Source organism: Rattus norvegicus, chromosome 18 (assembly GCF_036323735.1).
Source record: "Rattus norvegicus strain BN/NHsdMcwi chromosome 18, GRCr8, whole genome shotgun sequence".
Classification (NCBI taxonomy): Eukaryota; Metazoa; Chordata; class Mammalia; order Rodentia; family Muridae; genus Rattus; species Rattus norvegicus.
Window position 1 is genome coordinate 26,652,522 of NC_086036.1, and position 24,572 is coordinate 26,677,093.

The following is a 24,572-nucleotide window of genomic DNA, read 5'->3' on the forward strand; positions in this document are numbered from 1 at the left end:
TTTTCCTCACACATACATTGTCTCTTTGGACATCATCATTCCCTTTTCCAGCTAGTTAAGAGTCAAGTACTAATACATTCCAATTCCCTGAGATAGGCCTCATGGAGCAGTGGGAAACCTGACTGGGCTGATTCATAGGCTTTGGATGAGAAAGGGAAAGTCTCTTCACATGCTATATGCTGGAGAGAATGGGGATTTAGTCATAGAATTCAGATTGCAAAGACCTGGGTGAGTGACTTCTCCCTCTTACTCCTGTTTGCAAAGCTCTTTGGTCCTAGAAAAAGACACCCTTCTTCATGCTTGTATTGTTGCCTGAAAGAGTTGCTGCAGCCTTGCCTCACCTTTCCTAGTCCACCCTTCGTATTTTAACAGTTTCCTAATGTGTATGGATGAAATAGAGCTCAGCCAAGCAAGGGCCTCTGCCTTTCTTACTAAGGCTGTAGGAGGAGACAAGGTGCTTAGCTTACCTTCCTGCTTCACATTTACGGTACTCATCTTGCAATACCAATGAAGTGTGCAGGGCACAGTTGACCTTGCGACCTGGTGCAGGAACCTTTGGATGAAAATATACCCTAGAGTGGGAGTTGCCTCTTGCCCTGGAAACAAAGGAGGAGGGGTTTGGGAGATGAACTTACAGGGTTAAAAAAGCATCGATTACAGCCTTTTTATTCTTTACGACTGTTCTATCTCATCTTCGCCTGAGCAAGGGGGAAAATCTGAACAAAACGAGATGGACATGCCCCTGTTCTTTTTTACTTTTAGCTTTATAGTTGGTTTTTTAATTTTTTTCTTTGGGAGTGTGTGTGTGTGTGTGTGTGTGTGTGTGTGTGTGTGTGTGTGTGTGTACAAAAACAAGAAAGGGAATACACATATTCTCTCACTTAGCTATATCCCCAGCTCTATGGTTCTGTTTTCTGTTAATTTTCTGTGAGGTTAAATGTGTTAATCACTTTCATTGCTCACTGCTCAAGTCTCTTATAGGAAAGAAGTAAATTTTATGAGGGCAGGGATTGTTTTATTCAGTGTTGTGGCCTCAATGCTTTGGAAATTTTCTGGCGTATTTTGCTTGTTGGATGAATTTCTCCATTGCTCAGCCCATCCTAAGTTTAAATATAATTGTCACTGGTGCTGTGGAAAACCAGCCTTAGATACTGGGGGGCGGGGGGTGATTAAAGCTCCATATGGGAGGAAAAACCTTCAGTAGTTAATTTTGGTAGAAAAGATGCAAGGCAGATAGGTCCTACATAGATTCACCGGTTTCCTTCTATGAATAATTTATGGACCATGAGTTCTAAGGATTTAGGTTTGCTGTGGGAGATAGAAGTTACAAGGAATAAGGGGCTGGGGCATGCTTTTAATCCCAGAAGCAGACTGGTTTACGTACTGAATTCCAGGCCAGTCTGAGGCATAGACTGAGACACTCCCACCTCCCCCCCACTCCCCCATCTCCCCTTTTAACAGTTGCAAAGCATAGGGATGGAGCTTTTGTTTCCTTGGAGAGTTCCACAAGGCTGGTGTTAGGAAGACTTCTCTAGATATAAAGTTGGTGGTTGGTGTCTCCCATCCCAGTGTTTACTTGAAAAGAAGGTCAAAGGTACAAACAAGGTTATGGAAAAGGAGATGACTAGGTAGTCACAGAAGCTTTGGGCTCATGGAAGAACTAGCCCCTTTTACAGCAACAGTCCTGGTTTATTACTAGACCTTGTCTCTGGCTTGTATAGCCTTAGTCTGTGCATTCAAGAGACTGTTAGATAGAAGGTAGGCTAGCATCACCAACATTAAATGCTGGAAGGTCTCTACTGCATACTGTGAATTAGCATAGCCAAAAGTCAGCAACTTCCCCCTATATCCCCTCCTTTTCTAATGGGAATGAAGAGTATCTCACACCTGAAATAATTCTAATCCATGGACTGTGCTTTCTTTGCCTGCAATGCCGTAATTTCCATGGCAAAATGAAATGCTACCAAATCAGGTGTCCTTCCCATTTCCCTACAAGTTGAGTAACATCTGAGCTTAATAACATTGAAAGATGTGCTAGAGAGGCGGCACAGATGTTAAGCGAACTTGCTGGATTGTTCTTGCAGAGGATCTGGGTTTAGCTCTCAGCACCACATGACAACTGTTTTAAAACTCCAGTTCCAGGGATCTAGCACCCTCTAGTGGCCTCCACAGTCGGGGGCGCGTGCGCGCGCGCGCGCGCGCGCGCACACACACACACACACACACACACACACACACACACACACACACACACACACACACACACACACCAGGCAGGGGAAATATTTAAGAGACAGCATGTAAGTAAAAGGGGTTTTTGTTTGTGTGTGTTGTTTTTTGAGACAGGCTGTCACTCTGTCACCCCTGGTTGGCCTAAATCTTCCTAGATCAGGTTGGCTTCAAACTCGAAGAGATCTTCCTGCCTCTGCTGGGGTTAAGAACATGTGCCACACAATAGCTAAAATAAATCTTCAAAACCCAGTAAAGATGGCCCATTAGAAAAGGGAAGAAGGTTCAAGGCAGAAACACTAAGATGATGTTAAAAGCACATTGTTGGTCTTTAGCCAATGGAAATCACCATAATCTCATCCAATGGATGTTAAGCATTGGTCAATGGGAAAGGAACCTATCCAGTACTGAATTACTGATGGGCCAAGGAGAAGGAAGATAATGTCTCATATGGAACAATGGGGTGGATATTTCCTAAAATATCCAGGGTGGGTAACTCGTTTTAGGGTAGTTCACTCTTTTATTGGGGTTAGTAGTTTTCGCTCAACACATCCATCTTCTAGGTACCTTGCATCCTCTCCCCACCTTCTTAAAAATCTTTGGTGATGTCTGAGGAGAGCAAGCTTAAACTCAACACAGGACCACTTGAAGAAAGACTGGGACTAGGGATGGTGGGACTGGAGGGAAGGGCGATGAGAACCCGCCCACCTTCCCGCCCCCCAGCGGAAATTGCAATTCCCCTCCGGATCGCAGGGGGCACTGCAGGCCCCGGGGAGGTTAGGGCGGAGCGCTGCGAGGGGCTGAGAGCTGCTCCCCAGCTCCGGAGCGCTGGGGGCGCTGTGCGCCGCCCTGGCTGTGCCTCCGCTCCCGGCCACGGGGGGCGCTGCGCGGCGCCGGTGGTTGGTGGTGGCTGTTGGGGGGGGTGGGGGGGAGCGGCGGCCGCGGGTGGTGCGGAGGGAGGCCTTGCGGGTGGATCGGGCGCTTGGCGGCGGAGGTGGTGGGAGGCGGCGGGCGGGAGCGCGGGTCCGTCCGGCCCTGGCGATGGCGGACGCGGCGGCCTCCCCGGTGGGCAAGCGGCTGTTGCTTCTGTTCGCGGACCCTACGGCCTCAGCTTCGGCCTCGGCCCCCACGGCGGCGGCGGCGGTGAGCGGAGATCCTGGGCCTGCGCTGCGCACTCGGGCCTGGAGGGCCGGCACGGTGCGGGCCATGAGCGGGGCGGTGCCCCAGGACCTAGCGGTGAGTGGCGGCCGAGGCGGGCACGCGAGGCCGGGGCTGCGGGGCCTGTGGGCGGCCTCCCCGGGGGCCTTTGTGAGGGGGTGGTGAGGCGGGGGTGACCCAGTTCCGCGCCCCCGGCTCTCCTGAGCGCCCCCCGCCGGCACCTGGGCGCCCGGGCATTCGGGCTCTGGCCGGCGTTGCTTCCGCGTCGGGGTGCGCGCCCCAGTTTCTCCTGGGGGGCGGCCGGGGTGCGAAGAGCTGCTGCTGCTGCTTCTAGCCGGCAGGCCCCGCCTCCTGGGCGACCCTGCTCCGCGAACCCCCCCACCCCCTACACGCCCTCGGAGCAGGCTCTCGAACCCTGGGTTCCCGGGTCCCTCAAAATTCGGCTAGAAGACGCGGACTGTGATCCCCAGGCCGTCTTGGGGGACTCGCTCCGGGTTCCCCTCCTCCTGGAGCTCTCAGAGCGGCCGGAATGTGGGCAGTTGCGGGAGGCACTGAGGCTGCAGTTAAAGCTGCTCGGGGCTCTTTTTTTTCTAATCTGGCACTTACTTCCTTCTTGTTGGAGCAGTGCTCGGCCTGACGATCCCCAGAAAGACCAGTTCTGTGGTCTGATTTCGAACGCCCTTTTCTTTGGCGCTTCGAGGTAACAGGAGCTGCAGTTTTAGCTTTTTGCTAAGTTTGAGGTCTGTGCTAGCCTAATGAGGCTGCTGAGTGGTGCTTTTGGCTTCTAACTTGGTTACTCCCCTAACTAACCTTGAGAGCTTTTGCTTTGAAACTTTGTATTAGGGTTTGGACGCTTGCCTCGTTATATTTTGTGGTGAAAGTTGCTCGGTAAGAAGTTAACTAGCATTCGAGGTCCTGAGCTTTTTGTTGTTGTTGTTAATGTGGCGGCAAAATGCTACCTTTGAATTTTGCCAGGCCTCTTATGTTCTCCTCATTCTGATAGCGGCTCTAGCTTCTCTGGTGAAATAGAGCTATGAAAAACAGGGCGGGAAGGGTGTTTTGGGATTATCTATAGATCAGTAAGCAGAAAGTGAATATTCTTGATGAACTGAATTCAGTAGACATTTTATTCACTAAACAGAAACGTATTTTGTGAGATTTAGGATTAATGTAGTTGCGTGCTGCTGGTTTCTCTGGACTGTCTGATCAGCAGTCTTTGGGGTGTTTGTTTTACGACTTGTTCCCTGGATCAAGTTTACCTCCCCTGCTTCAATTGACTTTCTTGGCTCATTCTCCGGGGTGTATGACGAAGGCCTGTTAAGGGTATTTATGAAGCTTTAGTGAAGTGAATTTTTTAAAAGATGCCGCAGATATAAGGGGTTCAGGATGTAGTAAAATGGAGTTTGACTCCAAATTACTTTGCCCTTGTGTTCAGATCAAGGCGGTTTCTTTCAGATTAACAAATTCACCCTCCAGAGCAAACCCTTCAGATCCACCCATATGAGCATACTCTGACCTGAGGCTTTGTCATTCCAGCTTCTAGACTGGGAGTTACTTCCCAATTCTTTGAATAGTTGTTTCCATGTTTCCACTATCAGATGAGTTGAGCTAATGAGCTATGCACCTGAAATGGCTACCCATTCACTTTGGTGGTGTTGGTCTCCCTGAGGGCAGAGGGTTTTGAAGTTCACATAGTGTTGGACACCTACTAGGGCTAAGTTCTCAATAAGTTTACCTCTTGACCAGTAGGAAGTGGGTCTTCCCTAACCCTTTAAAAACTTGCAGGGGTTCTTGGGAAATGTATTGAGGTCTTGTATGATGCAATGTGAGTACAGAAGTAAAGGTAACTTCGGGTTGGGTACATTTGTTCTTGCCCTGTACTTTTATCCAGGCACATATATAAGAAAAGTCACAACAAAAGTCTGGGCCTTTAAGGTTTTTTTAAAGCCATCTTGCAGAACTGTTCTGAGGTTCTTTTAATGGCAGTGACTAGCGAGGGATCTGAATTTGCCGGCCTGTTTTCCGTTTTCATTGACGAGAATGCCTTGGACTCTGGGCATGTGGACCTTTCCAATTTGCACCACATTGTAGTAAACACAACTGTCTTCCAATCAAAAGTGTTCTTCCTGTACTCAAGGGTGGAGTTTGCCAGCTGCTGGCCGGTGATTGGGCAGATTTTCTTTCAGTCATGTTTAAGAGGTTTTCAGGCGTGCTTAGTTTTGAGTAATGCATAGCAGGGCGCCCCCTGTTAAGGATGAGTAATTGAGGGTTGGATGAATGAGTTTCTCAAGTGATTGAAAACACATTGCTCAATTTTAGGCTCCATTAATACCCTCTTTCTAAATACTTGTTGACCCAGAAATATTTAAGAGTATACTAGTTATACATTTAATGAACCTGTTTTTTTTTAATTTCATTATTAATGTCGTATGCTGCTTTAAGAAGTGATGTGAAAAAAAAAAGAAAATCAATACTCCATTTCTTGGAAATTTTGTTCTTGAGGGTCTTAAGAGTGGGTGTCTTCTCCAGTGAGCTTCCCTTTGACAAGCAGCTACTGATTTTTAGCCGGATACAAATGCAATTTTCCCCTTTTTCAGACTGTTGACTTTGTCTTTCAAAATATGTGTTTTGTTTTTTAAGTTATGTTGCAAGATTATTGAATTTTTGCATTTATTTTATTTTCTAATCTAGTTGTACAATTTGAGTTCCTAAGTCACTATTGGTCCATGTAAGTCCCAGAGTCTTTTGAGATTATTACATATATAGGGGTAATAGACACATAGACAAAAATACCATGGATTGTTCTCTTGGTTATGATAGTAAAACTATTTACAGAATGTCAGTTGTAGCCCTGAGAGCAGTGTATTTTCACCCTGCCAGCTTCAACTTACCAAGGAAGAATATGATTTTTTTTCCTATAAAAAATAACTTCTACTTACAAAAAAAAAAATGAGGACAAAAATAGGGTTGGATCAGTTGGGAGGGGGTGTCTCTGTGCACAAGTCCTGCTGTAGAGACTGACACTGGGGTGGGTGCACACCTGGGAAATTATTCTCTGCACACATTTAAACAGACGCTGGCTCAATACACAGTATTTGCCAGCAGCTCTAAAACCAAACAAGCCTATTTTACTTTCTTTAAATGAGTGTCTTTGCCTGCATATGTACATATACAGCAGTGCAGGCCTGGTGCCTGAGGTCAGAAGAGGGTGCACGATCTTCTGGAACTGTAATTATAGACAGCTGTGGGCCACCATGTGGGTACTGGAAACAGAACGGGGTCCTTTGCAAGAGCAGCCAGTGGTCCTAGCCACTAAGCTGCCTCTCCAGCCCTGCTTTATTTAGTTGAACATTATATATCATGGACATAATAGCTATATATATTGTAAACTCTTCCCAATTCTCAACCCTCCCAGGGGATTTACACATGCTAGGCAAACACTCCCAAATCTTTATCATTTTTAATAATTACTTCATACTTCACAGAATGGGTGTGCCATTATTTACTGATTTATTCTTATTTCTCTTGGTAGAATCCACTTTATTTAATTTTTTTGTCTTTGTTTTTTCTGGAGGAATAGGGAATATTCTAACATGTCTTTTGTATATTCTTGTGATTTAGTTTTGTGATCCAGGTTTCTTTTGTGATTATAGGCATCCAAGAGTGAGATTGTCAGGTGCAATGTGTGTACTTTTATTAAGTAATGCATGGATGTTTTCCAGTCACCAACAGTGGTGGAGGTCTTACTTTCCTTCTCTGTCAAAGACATCATCAGTCTATTGTTGTTGCCAGTCTAGGCAGTGAGAAACAGTATCTAACGTTTTCATGACTGCTGGTCTCTTTCTGGATGTGTTTCATCTCTTTGCTTCTGTCCTATTTATACATCTTTCCCTTACTTGACAAATGAGCTGTGTTTTTCTCTTCATATTGTTATTAACCCTTCTAGTATATTGGTTAGGTTGGGGGTTTTTTTTGTTTTTTTTTTTTGTTTGTTTGGTTTTTTTTGTTTTGTTTTGTTTTGTTTTGTTTTGTTTTGAGACCGGTTTCTCTGTGTAGCCCTGGCTGTTCTGGAACTCTGTAGACCAGACTGGCCTCGAACACAGAGATCTACCTCTTTCTGCCTCCTTAGTTTATACTGGGGTTAAAGGCTTGTGCCACCACCACCTGGCTCCCCACCCCACCCACCTCTCTTTCCCTCTCTCCATTTTTCTCTCCCTCCCCCACTCAGTGTCTGTCGTCTGTCTGTCTCTCTCTCTCTCACACTCACACACACACACACACACACACACACACACACATACACACACACTGTCTTGCTTAGAAAGAACTTTCTAACCCTTAAGATTTTACAATTATTCTTAATATTTTCATTTTAATCTTTTTTCCCCTCATTTTCTTTTTTGAGACATTCCCCCCATGTTTCAGTGGTATGCTTGGAACTCATTAGGTAAACCAGGCTGGTGAACTTAAGTGCTAGTTAGTATTAAAGTCATTCTCCAGTACTCCCTGCTTCTGTTAATCTTTGGATCTGCCATTCACCTGATATTTTTTTCATTGGATATAAAATAGGCAGTCTACCCTTTTTTCCTACTAATGAGTTGTGGCATCACCATTTTTATTAGCTAAAGCTTTATTGCCACAGCACTGTGGGGTTAAATGGTGCTGTAAAGGTAGCATTGGAAAGTGTGTCTGCCTTAATGTTTTAATTTTTTTTTTCTTTTTTCTTTTTTTCGGAGCTGGGGACCGAACCCAGGGCCTTGGGCTTGCTAGGCAAGTGCTCTACCCCTGAGCTAAATCCCCAACCCAATGTTTTAATTTTTAATCTTTCCTGTTTCAGGGTAAGAATTGCTCTAAGTAATCCCTTTGTGATACATAGTCTAGCCTCGTTCTGGCTAGTTCCTTGTGATTCCTATCTGCGAGTCGTCCTTGGGGCTTGAAAGTGTATTCATCTTTCCCACCCCCTACTGTTTTTCATCCTTGGTCTGGAACTTGATATGTAGATGAGGCTGGTTTTGAAGTTAGAGATCCTCCTGCCTTAGCCTTGTAAATATTCTGAATACAGGTGTGGCCACCACACCTAGATTAGAGAGTTTTAGATAAACTGGGTGAGGAGATTCGTGCCTCTATTTCCCAACATTTTGGAGTGTAGCTTTAAGTGCAACAAGGTTCTTCTCATTTAATAAGAATATAGACTGTTTAGTTGGGTCCCCTTTAAGAATGCCTATCATGTTAACTCCAGATCTACTCTTTTTTTGGACAAGGATTCAGGATGTAACTTGATTGTGTAGACCATGCTAGAGCTCAAAGATTCCGCTGCCTTGAGTTCTGGGACCACCACTCTTGGTTTTTTTTTTAATATATTTCTTCTAAATGACCCCTTTTCTCTTTTTAGAATTTTTTTTTTAATTTACCTTATGTGTTGAGTACACTGTTCCTGCCTTCAGATACACCAGAAGAGGGCATCAAATCCCATTACAGAAGGTTGTGAGCCACCATGTGGTTGCTGGGAATTGAACTCAGAAGCAGTCAGTGGCCTTAAATGCTGAGCCATCTCTCCAGCACCCTTGTTCATTTTTTTTACCCTTGTTCATTTTTAAAGAACATTTCTTTTGCCTGGTGTGGTGTAGTGGTGAATTGCTCCAGGCCGGAGGAGGGAGAATTCAGGCCAGTCAGAACTATAGTGCACTGTAGGCCCACAAAAGAAGACTGCCAAGGATCTTACCAGGCTGCCCAGGGTATCCTGGAATCTGAGAAGCCCTTTCCTTAGCATCCCAGGTGCTGGGATAGATACCAGGTGTGTTCTGCCTTCTCTGCACTCCATTTTTTAGAGTTTAGAGCGAGCCTGCCCCCTCCTTGCAGCGACCATCTCATCCCCCTTAGCACAGCATCACAGCTTCCCTCCCTTTGTGCACTTGTGTGGGGTGGGGTGGGCTCCTTCTAGACTCTCTCACCAAGTCTCAGCTGGCCTGGAGCTGACCTGCTTCAACCGACCTGTGCCTGCCTGGCTAGGTTTTGCTTTTGTTTTTACAGTCAGAGCCTGGGCTGGTCTTGGCCTGGTGTTATAGGTGTGTGGTACCAAGCTAGATCTTTCTTGTTTTTTTGTTTATCAGAGATTCATGTCATTAACTCTTTGTCTGCTGGCCACTTGTATGCACTCTATATTCTTCTAGCTGTTCTGCTGGTTTAGTTTTCCATTCACAAATAGACCCAGAATGGGAAATGAGAAACTCTTTCTGTTGTTGGTGATTTAACACTGGCTTTAAGGTCTGAGCACACCTAACTAACACCTGTTATTCACTCCTCAGTTCCCACTGCCTCTGACACTTTGGTGACTTTTAAGCCCTTCTAAGCCCATCATGCCCTCTGCTAAAGTGTTCTTTACTTTACTCTTGTTCTGCAAATGGGTAAAACCTTCCTGATTGTTAGTTGTGACTCACGTGGTGTGGCCTCTGAGTTTTCCAAGACCTTAAGCTCCATATTTTTAGAGATGTGATGGGTAATGAGGCTCTAGGGGACTGACTCACTAACCAAACTCTCTGGAGACTGATTTGAAAATCCATATGCAGGGTTATTAATTTACAGTAGAGGGTATATCTATAGAGATGAGACTCCTCATCTGCTCAATAAGAAGGATCTTTGCCTTGGGAAGAATAGACCAGGAAGACTGGGTGTGTCTTACAGATGTTTATAGAAAGCAGCCCTCATTCTGTGGTTTTCTCTTTCCCTAATGCTTTTGTCTCCCAGTGCTTTAATCCTGTTCCTTTTTGAGATAGCCTTGGTATGTAGCCCAGATGACCCCTGAACAGCCTTCCCCTCCGGCTTCCTGATATTGGGATCACAGATAAGCACCCGTATGCCCAGTCTGGGCTTAAATTTTCCTTTTCTTTCTGGTTCTGATGTGCCCTCCCCTTCTCTCTTTTTTCTCTCTTTTGAGACATTGTCTTTGTATGTAGACTTGACTGGCTGAAACTCCAAATACCAGACTGGCTTAAAAATCTCAGAAATCCGCCTGCCTCTGCCTCCCAAGTGCTGGGGTTAAAGGCGTGCCCAGTTTTGTTTTGTTCCTCTTGGCTTCTCCAAAAGGGTCATTTCAAGTTCAGTCAGCTCTCACTGCTAGTGAGTTCACTATCCACATATTGACCTTGCATGCAACAGAACTTTCTGGGACTAGGGATGTAGCTAAAACTGATAGAGTGATTGCCTGGCATCATGAAGCCCTGGGCTCCATCCTCAACCCCACATAGGTGTGGCATGCTCCAGTGCTCCCAGAACTAGGGGGCTAGAGGCTAGAGGAGCAGACACTTAAAGGCGTTATTAGCTGCAGATGGAGTTGAAGGCCACCCAGGGCTACTTGACCCTGCCTCAAAAAATAAAATAAACATTTGCTTTTTTAAAACTAATCCCAATTTATACCATGACCAGTAAGTAATACAAACTTGCTTAGGGAATGAGGGTTAATCCCAAGGCAATCCCTTGAGGCCCTTATTCTTTCTATTTATAGGCAAAGGGAAATGAGTCAAAGAGGCTGAGGTAAAGACATGGGAGAGCTGGGGTGCAGATCCTTACCCAACTTTGATTTCACAGCTTCTCAGAATGTTGTACATGTTTGAATTTTTATTCAGATTATCCCTGTTACACCCAAATACCTTACATTTAATATACTCAGTATTAGATGGGAATGAAAAATATCTCTTGAAAATTCAAAGAAACTATAAAGAGAAAATACTTACTTAAAAATAGCAGTCTGTAGACTTGTTTCATCACCCACTTTAGCTGTCCACAGATCCTACAGTTTTGTAAAATTGTATATAATTCATATTTAGAAGGAGAAATTCAGGAATCTTAGCAATTAATGTTTTATTTCCTTTACCCTCTGAAATCATCAACCCAGTTTTTCTTTTTTTCCCTTAAGATTTATTTATTATGTATAAGAACATTGTAGCTGTCTTCAGACACACCAGAAGAGGGCAGCAGATCTCATTACAGATGGTTGTGAGCCACCCAGCAACTTGCTGGGATTTGAACTCATGTCCTCTGGAAGAGCAGTACACACTCCTAACCACTGTGCCATTTCTCCCACCCTCATCCTATCTTTTTATTCTTATCTCTAGTATTCTCAAGTATACTTTACATTCATATAGTCTCACTGATTTTTTTCATCTTCTTTCCTATAGTTCACTCCCTTAAAAGTTTTATCTTTTAAGGCTAAGCCAAATTTAATTTTCCCTTAAAAATTGGTTATGTAAATAAGTGAACACACTCATTGAAGAGAAAAAAAAATCTGACGACAATTATGTCTTCTACCCATAACTACTTGTCTCAGCCTTAGTCGGAGAAACCACTCTAATGAACTGCTGGGAATGTACAAACTCATGGCTGCACAAGGTGCTGAGAATAAGGGTGATGTCCATCCCTAGACATGTGTTTATCCACTCCCCTCTGAACTGGGGGAACCAAGCAAGCACAGAGTGGGGGAAGTGTTGTGAAGTAACAAGGTCCAGGGCAAGGCCTCAGATACTTGCTCTGGTCTGTACCGGAAGTCAGGTGCAAAGGGATGAGGGGCTTAGGCTTATAGACCACACACACTCTTTGTTAGTTGTTGGCTGCTGAAAGTCTTAGGCTTTCAATTGTATACCCACTGGTGACCCCACCAGGCTCCACCAGATAGTTCCAATCCAGAGGTCACAGGGCTGGCCCTGGTTAAAATGAAAGGGTCACAAAAGTCATGAATCTGGAAAACACTGCTGGGGGGGGTGTGGTGTGGTGTGATAGGGATGGTTAGGAGAGTAAGTCTGGGGAGAGGAGTTAGGCTGTATTATATACATGGATGAAATATCAGAACAAATAAAAAAAGTCATGTGAACCCACTCTGTCCCACTCATACTTGTATCTACCTGCCTTCAAATAATCTGCAACTTTCTTTTATCCCCATGTCTTGAGAGTTTCACAGTAGTCTGAAAGTAGATACCACTTTCTAAAACTCAGATTGACTTAGTTAGTGACTGTTTTGTTTTGTTTTGAGAAAGGGTTTCACTGTTTAGTCTGGCTGTTCGTAGACTAGGCTAGCCTTGAATTCACCTGCCTCTGCCTCCCAAATGCTGGGATTAAGTGAGTGTACCACAACTCTGGTATACCTCCTCTGTAACACTTCACAGGATCTGTTGTATTTTAGTCATCTAATTATAAGATTCATTGTAAACTGAATTTATTTTACCAGGTAGCATTGTCTTTTCAAAATTTATTTTGTGATATCTCCCTTGCTAACTTTAAAAGTAGGAGAATGATGGTTCTTTGAAGTTCTGTAAAACAAGCAACCTACCCTTAGAATCATCTAGGGACTTCTTAGCTGGGAAGTAAAAACAAAAAGGATGACTAAATAGAATAATGCATCCATCAAAAGATAAAATATTAAAATGAAAAATGGATAAAGAAGAATAAAACATAAGCAAACATACAGCTGAATGTGCTGGCACTCAGACCTGCAACCCAGCACTCAGAAGGTCGGATTCAGGAAGATAATGTATAAAGCCTGCCTCAAGTAAGTAGTGAGGTTAAGGCCAAGGTTAAGACAACTAGGCCACATGGGGCCTTGTCTCAAAACAAATGCAAATGACACAGGAGAGGGTGTAGTAGTTTTCAGCAGCTGATAACAACTACTGATAACTTGGTAAAGACATGCAAGTGTACATTAGAAGAAATGAGGGAAGCTAAGCTGGGTATGGTGATGCCCAGTTTTCAGTACACCGGAGGCAGGGGCTGGCAGATATCTTTTTTTTTTTTTTTTTGGTTCTTTTTTTTTTTTCCGGAGATGGGGACCGAACCCAGGGCCTTGCGCTTGCTAGGCAAGCGCTCTACCACTGAGCTAAATCCCCAACCCCGGCAGATATCTTAAAGACCTGCCTGGTCTACAGTTAGTAGATAGCCAGGGCTACACAGAAAAACCCTCTCTGAAAAAAACTAAAAAGGGGGCTGGAGAGATGGCTCAGTGGTTAAGAGCCTCTTGTTCGGGGTTGGGGATTTAGCTCAGTGGTAGAGCGCTTGCCTAGGAAGCGCAAGGCCCTGGGTTCGGTTCCCAGCTCCAAAAAAAAGAACCAAAAAAAAAAAAAAAAAGAGCCTCTTGTTTTGGACCTGAGTTCTGTTCCTAGCTCCCACACCAGGTGGCTCACAATCAAATGCTCTTGCTCTAGGGGATTAGATATCCTCTGTAGGCACGCACTTGCACTCAAGGAACTTGCACATACACACGTTATGATTTTTACTTTATTTTTATTTTATGTGCTTTGGTGTTTTGCCTGCATTGTATGTATGTGTGAGGGTGTCAGATTCCTCTGGTACTGGAGTTACAAACAATTGTGAGCTGACATGTGGTTGCTGGGAATTAAACTTAGGTCCTCTGGAAGTGCAACCAGTGTTTTTTTGGACGTGCAAACAGTGTTTTAAAGCCACTGAGCCATCTCTATAGCCCCAAAAGGAAAAAACGAAACAGAAAGTGAGATCTGGAGAGACTGACTGCTCAGTGCACTGTTGAGCACTTGCTGCTCTTGCAGAGGACCAGAGTTCATTCTCGGTGCCCACACTGGCTGTTCACAGCTGAGTATAGTAAGCTCAGCTCCAGGGGAGCTGCATTCACACCCCATCTACCATCCCCTACTCTTTGTTTGCCTGGTTTTTGTTTTGTTTTCCAGACAGTTTCTGTGAGCAATATTCCTGGCTGTCTCAGAAGCTGATCTGTATGTAGATTGATCAGGCTGGCCTTTTCAAAGAGACCATCCAGCTCCTGCCTTCAACTGCTGGGATGACACCACATCCTACTAAGACACTTCCTTTTTTTTAAGGCACCCTTTTTTTTTTCTTTTCTTTTTTTCGGAGCTGGGGACCGAACCCAGGGCTTTGCGCTTGCTAGGCAAGTGCTCTACCACTGAGCTAAATCCCCAACCCCCAAGGCACCCATTTTTTTAAAAAGTAAAATCTTATTTAAAAAAAAAAAAACAAAAACAAAAAAGGACTGGAGAGATGGCTCAGCAGTTAGGAGCACTGACTGCTGACTGCTCTTCCAGAGGTCCTGAGTTCAATTCCCAGCAACCACATGGTGGCTCACAACCATCTGTAAAGAGATCTGATGCCCTCTTCTGGTGTATCTGAAGACAGCTACAGTGTACTTATATATAATAAATGAATAAATTAAATTTAAAGAAAATCATAAAAGGGGAGTGGGGCTTTCTGTAGAGATGGCTCAGTGGTTAAGAGCACTGAGGACCAAGATTCAATTCCCAACAGTCATGTTGGGAATCAGCCATTCGTGATGTCAGTTCCAGAGGAGCTGCTGCCCTCTTTAGGCCTCTGTGGTACCAGACATACACGTGGTGTGCAGACATATTCAGGTAAGATACACAGATGGAAAATAAAAAGAGGTGGGGCACGCTGGGAGGTGGTGGGGATGCACACCTTTAATCCTAACGCTCAGAGGCCAACCAGGGAGGGCTGCATAGAGAGACCCCATCTCAAAAAACCAAAGATAGGCTAGGTTAGTTAGGTAGGTTAGGATAGTTGGGTAGGTTAGGTTAGTTAGGTAGGTAGGTTAGGTATGTAGGTTAGGTTAGGTAGGTAGGTTAGGTAGGTAGGTAGGTTAGGTAGGTAGATAGGTTAGGTAGGGTAGGTTAGGTAGGTTAGGGTAGGTAGGTAGGTTAGGTAGGTTAGGTAGTTAGTTAGGTACGTAGGTTAGGTAGGTTATGTAGGTAGGTTAGATAGGTTAGGTAGGTAGGGTAGGTAGGTAGGTAGGTTAGGTTAGGTAGGTAGGTTAGGTAGGTAGGTTAGGTTAGGTTAGGTAGGTAGGTAGGCACATAAAAATAGTGAGAGAAATGGCTCAGCAGTAGAAATCATGCACTGCGCTGGGAGTGGATCCAAGCTTGGTGTCCCCCACAGCTGCCTACCACTCCAGCTCTTCTGTCTTCCCGTGTGCCTGTACTCACACGAGTACAATTAAGAATGAGAGAAATACATCTTAGAAAAAAGGAACTGTCAGTTAAGGACAGATTCCATTTTGTCTTCATTCCTCTGTGCCATGCTTTTGCCGTCCCCCTTTCTCCAGAACAGTGGATCTTTGGTGCTTCTCTGTGATATTACCAGCTAGAAAGTCTTTGTCAGTGGACGGATGCGGCTTGTCTCTGTGGAGCAGTTGGCATCGTCCTCCCTCGTCTTTGAACTATAGTTGTTGGGTGAAACTGTTGTAGGCTGGACAGATGCCTTGTCCCGTCTAGCGCAGTGTCACTGGTCTCTAGTGCTGCCCTTACAGAACTAAGGCTTACCATCCTGTCACCCACTCTTGGATATCTTACACTTTGATATTCTTGGACCTGGCAAGTTAGTGAATAAAAGAACAACACAATTTTCTCCTTTCTTTCCTTCCCCACTACCCCCTCTCTGTTGGTGTTTTTTGTTTGTTTGTTTGTTTGTTGTTCTTTTGTTTTGTTTTTGATGATTTCAAGACACGGTTTTTCTGTGTAGCCCTAGCTGTCTTAGAACTCATTCTGTCCTCAAGGCTGGCCACAAACTCAGAGATCCTCCTGTCTCTGCCTCCAGAGTTCTGGGATTAGAGGTGTGTGCCACCAACAGTCACCACCTCCAGGCTACAATCTTATCAGTTATAGTAAAAGAGTTTCTGGGAGACTGCCAGAATCAAAACTGATGATTACATGACAGACATGAAGTCAAATTATTACCAGTGTTAATCAGAATTGAAGTATTTTTTAAATTTTATTTTAGATTGTTTGTTTGGCTTAAGACATGTCTCAGTTTGTATTCCTGGCTAGCTAGTGTGGAACTTGCTATGTAGAGCAGGCTGGAATCCAATTTGGAGATCCACTTGTTTCTGTCTCCAAAGTGCTAAGATTAAAGACATTTATTTGTGTATGGGGTAAGATTTGTGTGTATGCCAAAATGCCTATGTGGAGGTCAGAGGACAGTTTGCTGGAATTGATTCTCTCCTAGTACCCAGTATGTCCCTGCAGGTCAAACATGCTTCACCAAGCATCCTTTACCCACTGACCCCCTCACCATCCCTTACTGTTGTTGATTTTGAATTTCTAGAATTGGGATTTAAGGTTACTGAAGCGAATGTAAACCACCATTGATTCTTTATCTTCTTTCATGGTTGGAGTTTTTTGTTTTGGAGGATGAGATCTCACTTTGTATTTCAAACTGGCCTCACACCTACCTACCTCTGACTGCAAAGTTTTGGGTTTTAAGTGCACCACCATACCCAGAATTTTTTTTTAAGGTTCATTTTATTTTTATTTGTATGAGTGCTTACCTTTTTGTATGTATATGTACCACATGTGTATTGAGAGGGGGTGCCAGGTCCCTAGAAACTGGAGGTGAACCCAGCACTAGGAGCTGAACCCAGGTTCTCTGGGAGAGTTTCTTTTTTTTCTTTCTTTCTTTCATTTTATGTATGTATGTATGTATGTATGTATGTATGTATGTATGTATATGAGTACACTGTAGCTGTCTGCAGACACACCAGAAGAGGGCATTGGATCCCATTACAGATGGTTGTAAGCTACTATGATGTGGATGCTGGGAATTGAACTCAGGACCTCTGGAAGAGCAGTCAGTGCTCTAACCATTGAGCAATTTCTCCAGCCCTGTATGACTTCTTAACCACTGAACATCTTTCCAGCTCTCATTTGTTAGTTTATGATGATTTTTCCACCTAGCATGCATAAAGCTGAGTTGGACCCCTGTGCTACAAAAAACCAGGAGTGGCGGACAACATGTGCATATATGTTGTTGTAAAAATATAAAAAAATTTTAAAAAGTATTTGTTTTGTGTCTTTTATCCCGCTTACTTTGCCCACAGTGCCCCAAGATATCCCAACTCCGAGGTGGCCCGGTGTCTCCAGCCGCCACACACTTTCCTACACTCAAACCGTCACATAAAAGAACACACAAGACAATAATCTTTGACCCAATTGATAAGATATAATTGCCCACTTAAACATACCAAGCCGGGTACCATCCATCCCTTAACATTAATGACAACCTGTAAATACACAGAGCGGAATCTTTAGGTCAGCCTCCATTGTCCTGCCACGCCTTCTCTACTCCCTCCTCTCTCCTCTTTTCCCTTCCAGTCTCCTCTTCCTTCAAACTTCTCTCCCTCCCATCCTTCCTTTTCCTCCAATGACAGGCCTCCTATCCTGTACCTGCCCTCACCTGTACTTTACAAATTCAATGGGGAGAAGGTTCTGGTGAAGTCACCTGAGTCTACAGTATGACTAGGCCGCTGTACTTGGGGGAGTGGAATTAGCATCAAAATACAGATAACTCCAGGGCAAACCACAACACACATATTCTAACAGAAGTCAGTGTGGGGTATTTGAGACCATGTCTGACAAAAGGAAACATTTGGGGGCTGGAGGGATGGCTCAGCTTCAGGACCACTTCAGGACTGCTCTTCCAGAGGTCCTGAGTTCAATTCCCAGCAACCACATGGTGGCTCATATGTATAATAGGATCTGGTGTCCTCTTCTGGTGTGTCTGAAGATAGCTACAGTGTACTCATTCATATACATAAAATAATTTTTTTTTTAAAAAAAGGAAACGTTGGAGCAGTCAGGTGGCTCAGCTGATAAAACACACTTGTGTCAAGCCTGTTGACCTGAGCTCTGTCTCCTGTGATCCACGTTGTGGAGGGAGAGAAGTGATTTCTACAAGTTGCCCTCCATGTGATATTCTGGCACTTGTACATACATGCAAAATAAGTAAATGAGTGTAATAAAAGCCACAGTGAAATGTCAGGTAATGACACTGGCCTCCAAGCCTGGATTCTATCTCTGGGACCCACAGTGGAAGGAGAGCATCTCCACAGGTTGTCCTCTGACCTCCACATGCATGCACCCTGTGGCATATACTCCAAATACATTGTTTTGTTTTAATCATTTAAGTAAAGAAATATCAATAAAAAAAATGACCTTAGAAATAAGTTTATAGAAATTTTCTTAGTCCGAAGCACCTCAGAAAAATTGTTTTTATGTATTATAAGATGTGATATTTGAACTGGCTTTAATACTTCCGCAGATCTTTGTAGAATTTGATGGCTGTAACTGGAAGCAGCACGCCTGGGTGAAGGTTCATGCTGAAGAAGTGCTTGCACTTCTGCTGGAAGGTTCACTTGTTTGGGCTCCCCGGAAGGACCCGGTCCTTCTGCAGGGCACCCGAGTCCCAGTTGCACAGTGGCCAGCCCTGGTAAGTAGCTTTAATTTTATCTTTACTTGTCTCTTTTATTGGATGGGTTGTAGATGAGATCTTTTCTCCAGATTGGCTTCCAAATCTCTGTACTCCATGCTTGCCTTGAACTTACTCTGCTTCTGCCTTCCAGGGTTGGAGTACAGGTGCTGGTGATTAAACCCACAACTGTACACATTAGGCAAGCACCCTCTCATTGAGCCATGTCTCTTATCTGCAAAAAGGCTTGTTGTTGTTGTTCTTGTTGTTCTATTTTCTTTGTTTTTATGGTGTTGGGTATCAAGTCTCGGACCTCCTGGGGCCATTTTCATACTAGGCTAGGGCTCTACCATGGAGCTATATCCTGCTACGCAGTGACTGGATCACTGTTACTGGATAGGAAGATTCTGACCTTTTTTTCTTATGTGTTCATATAAACTCATAACTACTCTTCAGAAATTGTGAAATCTACAGGCTGTGTCCTTAACAGATTTTATTTCTAAAGTTACCAACGCAAAAATTCAACAGATCTTTTCTTTCTGAGTTCTGGAAGAAAAGCTGTTTGTTTTGTTTTTCTAGACAGGGTTTCTCTGTGTAGCCCTGGCTGTCCTGGAACTCACTCTGTAGTCCAGGCTAGTCTTGAACTCAGAGATCTCCCTGCCTCTGCCTCCCAAGTGCCAGGATTATGGATGGGTGTGGGCTAGCGCACCTTTACTACCTTGCTCACTCTAGACTTTTACAGTTTAGTTTAGGAAGCAAGCCCAGCAGGATTAGTCAGGTCCCTTGCGGCAATTTATTACACACGTCCTTTTTAGACACAAGAGCACTAAGGCCACTCGTAGTGGCTCAGACCACTGATTTCAGCATTTGGGTGGCTGAGGAAGGAGGATTGCTTCCAGTTCCATCCTGGCCTGATCTGTAGGGTGAGATCTGACCCAAAAATCAAACAAACCAAAATATTGAACAAACTGTCCTATGGTTTGCTCCTTGTGGTCATTTGAGAGCAGAGGCTACATTGAAAATGTTCACAAGGACTTGTTCTTGAGCTTGTCTGTCCATTGGGATGAGAAGAGAGTAGTGATGGGTGCTTTCTCTGAAGCTAAAGACTGAGTTGTCAACTTATCTCCAAGTTCTAATCAGTGTCCTGTCATTGTGCTTCACAGACTTTCACCCCCCTAGTGGATAAACTGGGTTTGGGATCTGTGGTGCCGGTTGAATACCTTGTGGATCGAGAGCTTCGCTTCATGTCAGACGCGAATGGGTTGCATTTGTTCCAGGTACTTGTCTCTACCTAATCCTGGGCTCATGATTACCTCCTGCAACTTCCTTGTTGATTCACATATGGGGCTTACTCTCTTCTTTTAGCATTGCTTTGCTTCGTTTAATAAATCACCTTGTGCATTTTGAAGTTTTCTGCTTCTTTAAAAGTACATTCAGTGACTGGAGCTTCTTTTTTTCTTCTACATATTCCCCCACACACTCTAAAGCCACCCAGGACTTAAAACTACCATGATTCTGAGGGTTTCTTCAGGAAAAAAAAAATGGCTTCTGAGCTTCAGCAGTTGAAGAGTATTTGTTGCTCTCCCGGAGACCTTGCCTTTGGCTCCTATCAAGTCCATCCTCAGGCTTCTGCCTGTTCCCCAGCTACAAGGGAACAAGTGCACTCTTCTGGCCAGCCTCTAGGGAACCTGCACACATTTGTACAAACATACAAAATAAATATGCATACACAATAGAAAAGAGGCTTCTCTAAGATGGCTTTTGATATAGCTCATATAGCTGGACCCTAGTGGGCTTCCATTCACTTTAGTGGCAGGTGAGTAGGAAAGAGTGACGTCTAGTTCTCACAGCATGAAGTGACTCCAGTTCCAGAGGATCTGATATCATCCTCTGACCCCCGAGGGCACTGCATGCACATGCTTGTCGTAAGGGCTATCTGAAAGTTTAAAACTGTAAAGATTTTACTCTTTCTTATGTAAGTACATAGTTGCTGTCTTCAGACACCAGAAGAGGGCACCAGATCCCATTACAGATGGTTGTGAGCCACCATGTGGTTGCTGGGAATTGAACTCAGGACCTCTGGAAGAGCAGTCAGTGCTCTTGACCACTGAGCCCCCAATTTTACTCTTGCATTGAGAGACCAATATTTCCTTTTTTTTTTTTTTTTTTTTTTATTTATTCATTTATTATATATAAGTACACTGTAGCTGTCTTCAGATACACCAGAAGAGGGCATCAGATCTCTTTACAGATGGTTGTGAGCCATCATGTGGTTGCTGGGAATTGAACTCATGACCTCAGGAAGAGCAGTCGGGTGCTCTTAACCGCTGAGCCATCTCTCCAGCCCCCGAGAGACCAATATTTCCTAAACTATGTTCTTTGTTATTCTTTTTTTTGGAGCTGGGGACCGAACCCAGGGCTTACCACTGAGCCAAATCCCCAACCCCTTCTTTGTTATTCTTATCAAGAAGAATCCTTACGTTATTTATCTCTATGCTGCGCACGCGTGCACACGCGCCTGTGTATGCATGTGTGCGTGTGTGTGTTAAAGAGCTTTTTAGTGTATGATTTTTCTCATCTAGTTAAGTTTTATTACCATTCGTTTTAATATTCAGGTGTTTGCTTTTATTTCTACCAGATGGGAACAGATGTTCAAAACCAGATTCTTTTAGAACATGCTGCATTAAGAGAAACAGTTAATGCTTTGGTCAGTGACCAAAAACTACAAGAGATTTTCAGCCGAGGTAAGAACAAGTGGTTTTCTGTCCTTGGACTCCAGATCAGGTGGGTGGTTAGTGCTGGTGGACTACAGCACTGTGCAACTTTAAGTATTTCCTCTGGGCTTCTTTTTTTTTGAGGAAACTTTTGATTATCTGTAGTTAGCTATAGTTCTAGAACCAATTGAAAAAAATTAGGCTCTTACTCAGACCCTAGGAATTCTACTATGTGACTTTCTCCCACTGGATAGAGGATTCATCTTATGAAGTTACTCAGTTTTCCACTAGTTAATAGAGTCAACAAATACAGCACCCCGGCTCCTCTTTCTGCATTTCACAACAAAAAGTTTTGTTGTGTTTTCTTAAGTGTTTATCAAGGAGTTAACCACATACTAAACAGAATGTTCAGCTCTGTTTACAAGGTTACTGCCTTTAGAGAAAGCGGTATTTATACTAACCATATGCAAAGTTTTCAAGAGCTACAAGCTTGCTAATACCAACAAAGTGTTTTCATAAAGCAATCTGTTCATAGGCCTATTGTACATTAATGGCAGAAGAAAGGGGGAGGTATGTGCTAGAAGTCGTCAGTAATAAAGTGGGTGCGTCTGTAAAATGCACAGAGTCCTGGGTCCAGTCATTTCAGCATCAATTGAACTTTCCCCCCAAAGATACGCAAGTGGAGGTGGCAGATCATGAATGATCACTTACATTCCCATGGCCATTTTACCTAATAGCACATTCAGTCTAGTGGCCTGGTTTGCTTTGCTTTGCTTTGAAGTTTAGGCTGGCCTTTCAGAATTTTTTTTTTTAAGATTGAGAAAAAGTTGGGCTTGGGAGATTCTTTAGAAATAGAAGTTTATAAAACTTATTAGAAAAAATGTGTTTTATTTTTATGCTAAGTATGGAAAACTAGAGTTGCTCCCTTCAGTTCTGCACAGACAATGCCAACTTTTTATCTCGGGTTAGGGACTAGAGCTCAGCCCGAAACATTCAGCTCTGATTGGTCTCTCCTTTAGGTCCCTATAGTGTTCAGGGCCACAGAGTCAAGGTCTACCAACCAGAAGGAGAAGAGGCATGGCTCTGCGGTGTTGTGAGCCGCCAGGACTCAATCAGCCGGCTCATGGAAGTGTCTATAAGTGAGGTGAGGCATAACTTATTCTGTAAGAGGCATAACTAAAAGTGACAGAGAACATAACTACCTCAGCATAGGACCCACAGGAAGACCGGATTCTACTTCCTCCTGTTTCCTTCATTGCTGAGTTAGAGGTAAACATGCAAAAACCCCATTGATTTCATAGCTTTGGGATAGTGTCTTTGAAAGTGCTTGTAAGCTGAGTGTGCCTGTGCATACATGTGGGCCAGCGCTCTGAAAGTGCTAATCCCACCGAATGAGGTTAAAGGCCACTGCCCAAATTCTTTGGTCAAGGGGTTGGGGATTTAGCTCAGTGGTAGAGCACTTGCTTGACAAGCACAAGCCCTGGGTTCGGTCCTCAGCTCTGGAAAAAAAAAAATTATGCAGCCTTCCTTTTTCCTTTCTTTCTTTCTTTCTTTCTTTCTTTCTTTCTTTCTTTCTTTCTTTTTTTTTTTTTTTTTTTTTTTTTTGGGTCACACAGGGCTATCTCCCTAAAGTGAGAGGTTGAACAGATAGCATTGAGCATAGGAGAAGTTAGGGTTTTATATAGCCCCACAAAGTGCAAGGCTTTGAGGTTTCCAAGGATTCGGGAATTTCCAGAGGAGTTTTGGTTATGTAGAACCTTGGCTGAAGATTTCAAAATTACTTAGCAGAGCAGGTTCCAGATTATCAGAGTCAACTCTGTAGGGTGAGGAGCATGCCAAATTCCAGAAACAGGTTAAAACACAATCAAGCTGAAATTTTGCAGCAAACCTAAATAACCTTTTTCTGACCTTATAACAAAATGGCATTCATCCTTGAGATGGAGTTAGACTGGTTCACGAAAAGCTTAGGCAGTTGGATCTTAAAGAGAAAAAAAGAGCAAAAATTATGTATGTGTGGACACAGTGTGCCTGCTGTGCCCACAGAGGCCAGCAGAGAGTAGGAGTTCTTGAACTGAAGTTCCAGGCAGTTATGATTTACCATGTGGGCAGTGGGGAAACCCAGTGTTAGCCCAGGTCCTTTGCTCTGAAAGAGAAACAGTCCTTACCCACAGAGCTGTTCCTTTGCTCCAGTCCCCACTACAGACTTTTTTTTTTAATTTCAAGTATTATACCTATGTGTACCATTCCCCCAAGGACCCACTCCCACAGTGGGGACATCAATCTCATGTTTTCCTTTTCAATGTCCATGGTATATTGTTATTTATATTAGTTGTATAAGTTATACATTAGTGATTAGTATGATATAGTACATAGGCACAATACATTTTTTGAATGTGATTGTTATAAGAATGAACTCCTTGGTGTTGGGAGGAGGAAAGACGCCTCAGCCGCAAAGAGCACTCGGTGCTTGAGTTTGGTGCCTGGCACCTGTTTAGGTGGCTCACAGCTAATTGTAGCTCAGTTACAAGGACCCCACGTTCTCTGCTGGCCATTTGTACTAATGTACACACAAACAGATGTGCACATAATGAAAAGTAAGTCAGTTCCTTAGTGTGAAGTTGCTAGGTCAAAGAAAATACAATAAATTTGTACTTAGATCACATTGTCCCACTCCTAAAGTTATTTTTTCTTTAATAGTTGAGTATCTCTTTTAATGATTGTTAGCTTAGAGCTATAGAAATGTAAATGAATGTTTCTCAAAAGATACACTTAGATCTTAAACTCAGTTAGTTCTTTACTTCATTAACTTAGCAAATACTAATGTTTGCACTCTTCTGGATGTTTCCGGTGCTGTTATTGGAGATCACTCTTCTTAGGAAGTTTCCATCTTGTAGGGAATTAAAAATAAATAAATACCTGTGTTGTTAAGGAACATATCTAATATTATATTTTGGTTGTCAAGGTATTAATTAAATAATCTTTTTTTCCTATTTTTCATGTGTTCTGCTTTCTTGCTACATAGACTGGTGAGATCAAGTCAGTAGATCCCAGACTCATCCATGTGATGCTGATGGATAATTCGACACCACAGAGTGAGGTATAGTAATAGAGTCTACGTAGATTCATGAGCTTGTATTATTATTTTGTTATGTGGGTTTCTTGTATCTGTGTTTTCCATGGATACCGTTAAGCTGTTGAGCTCTGCCATTCTGTCTAGTTAAGAGAGGATATGTCAGGCTGGAGAGA

General features: G+C 43.6%; 1 protein-coding gene across 3 annotated transcripts in view; it reads left to right on the forward strand.

Annotated features, from left to right (window-relative positions):
• Positions 1-2,482: 2,482 nt before the first annotated feature.
• Positions 2,483-24,572, forward strand: part of Kdm3b (lysine demethylase 3B) — a 55,811-nt gene continuing 33,721 nt past the window's right edge. Inside the window, exons 1-6 of one of the 3 annotated variants that reach the window (XM_039097278.2) lie at positions 2,483-3,465; positions 18,466-18,633; positions 19,776-19,889; positions 21,251-21,356; positions 22,346-22,470; positions 24,349-24,423. In XM_039097278.2, coding sequence (XP_038953206.1) covers positions 3,271-3,465; positions 18,466-18,633; positions 19,776-19,889; positions 21,251-21,356; positions 22,346-22,470; positions 24,349-24,423 — 783 coding nt within the window. In that variant the 5' untranslated portion in view covers positions 2,483-3,270. Of the gene's footprint in view, positions 3,466-3,510; positions 4,088-18,465; positions 18,634-19,775; positions 19,890-21,250; positions 21,357-22,345; positions 22,471-24,348; positions 24,424-24,572 lie in introns of those variants that run through there. The other 2 variants (NM_001427469.1, XM_039097277.2) reach the window with 2 other exon arrangements.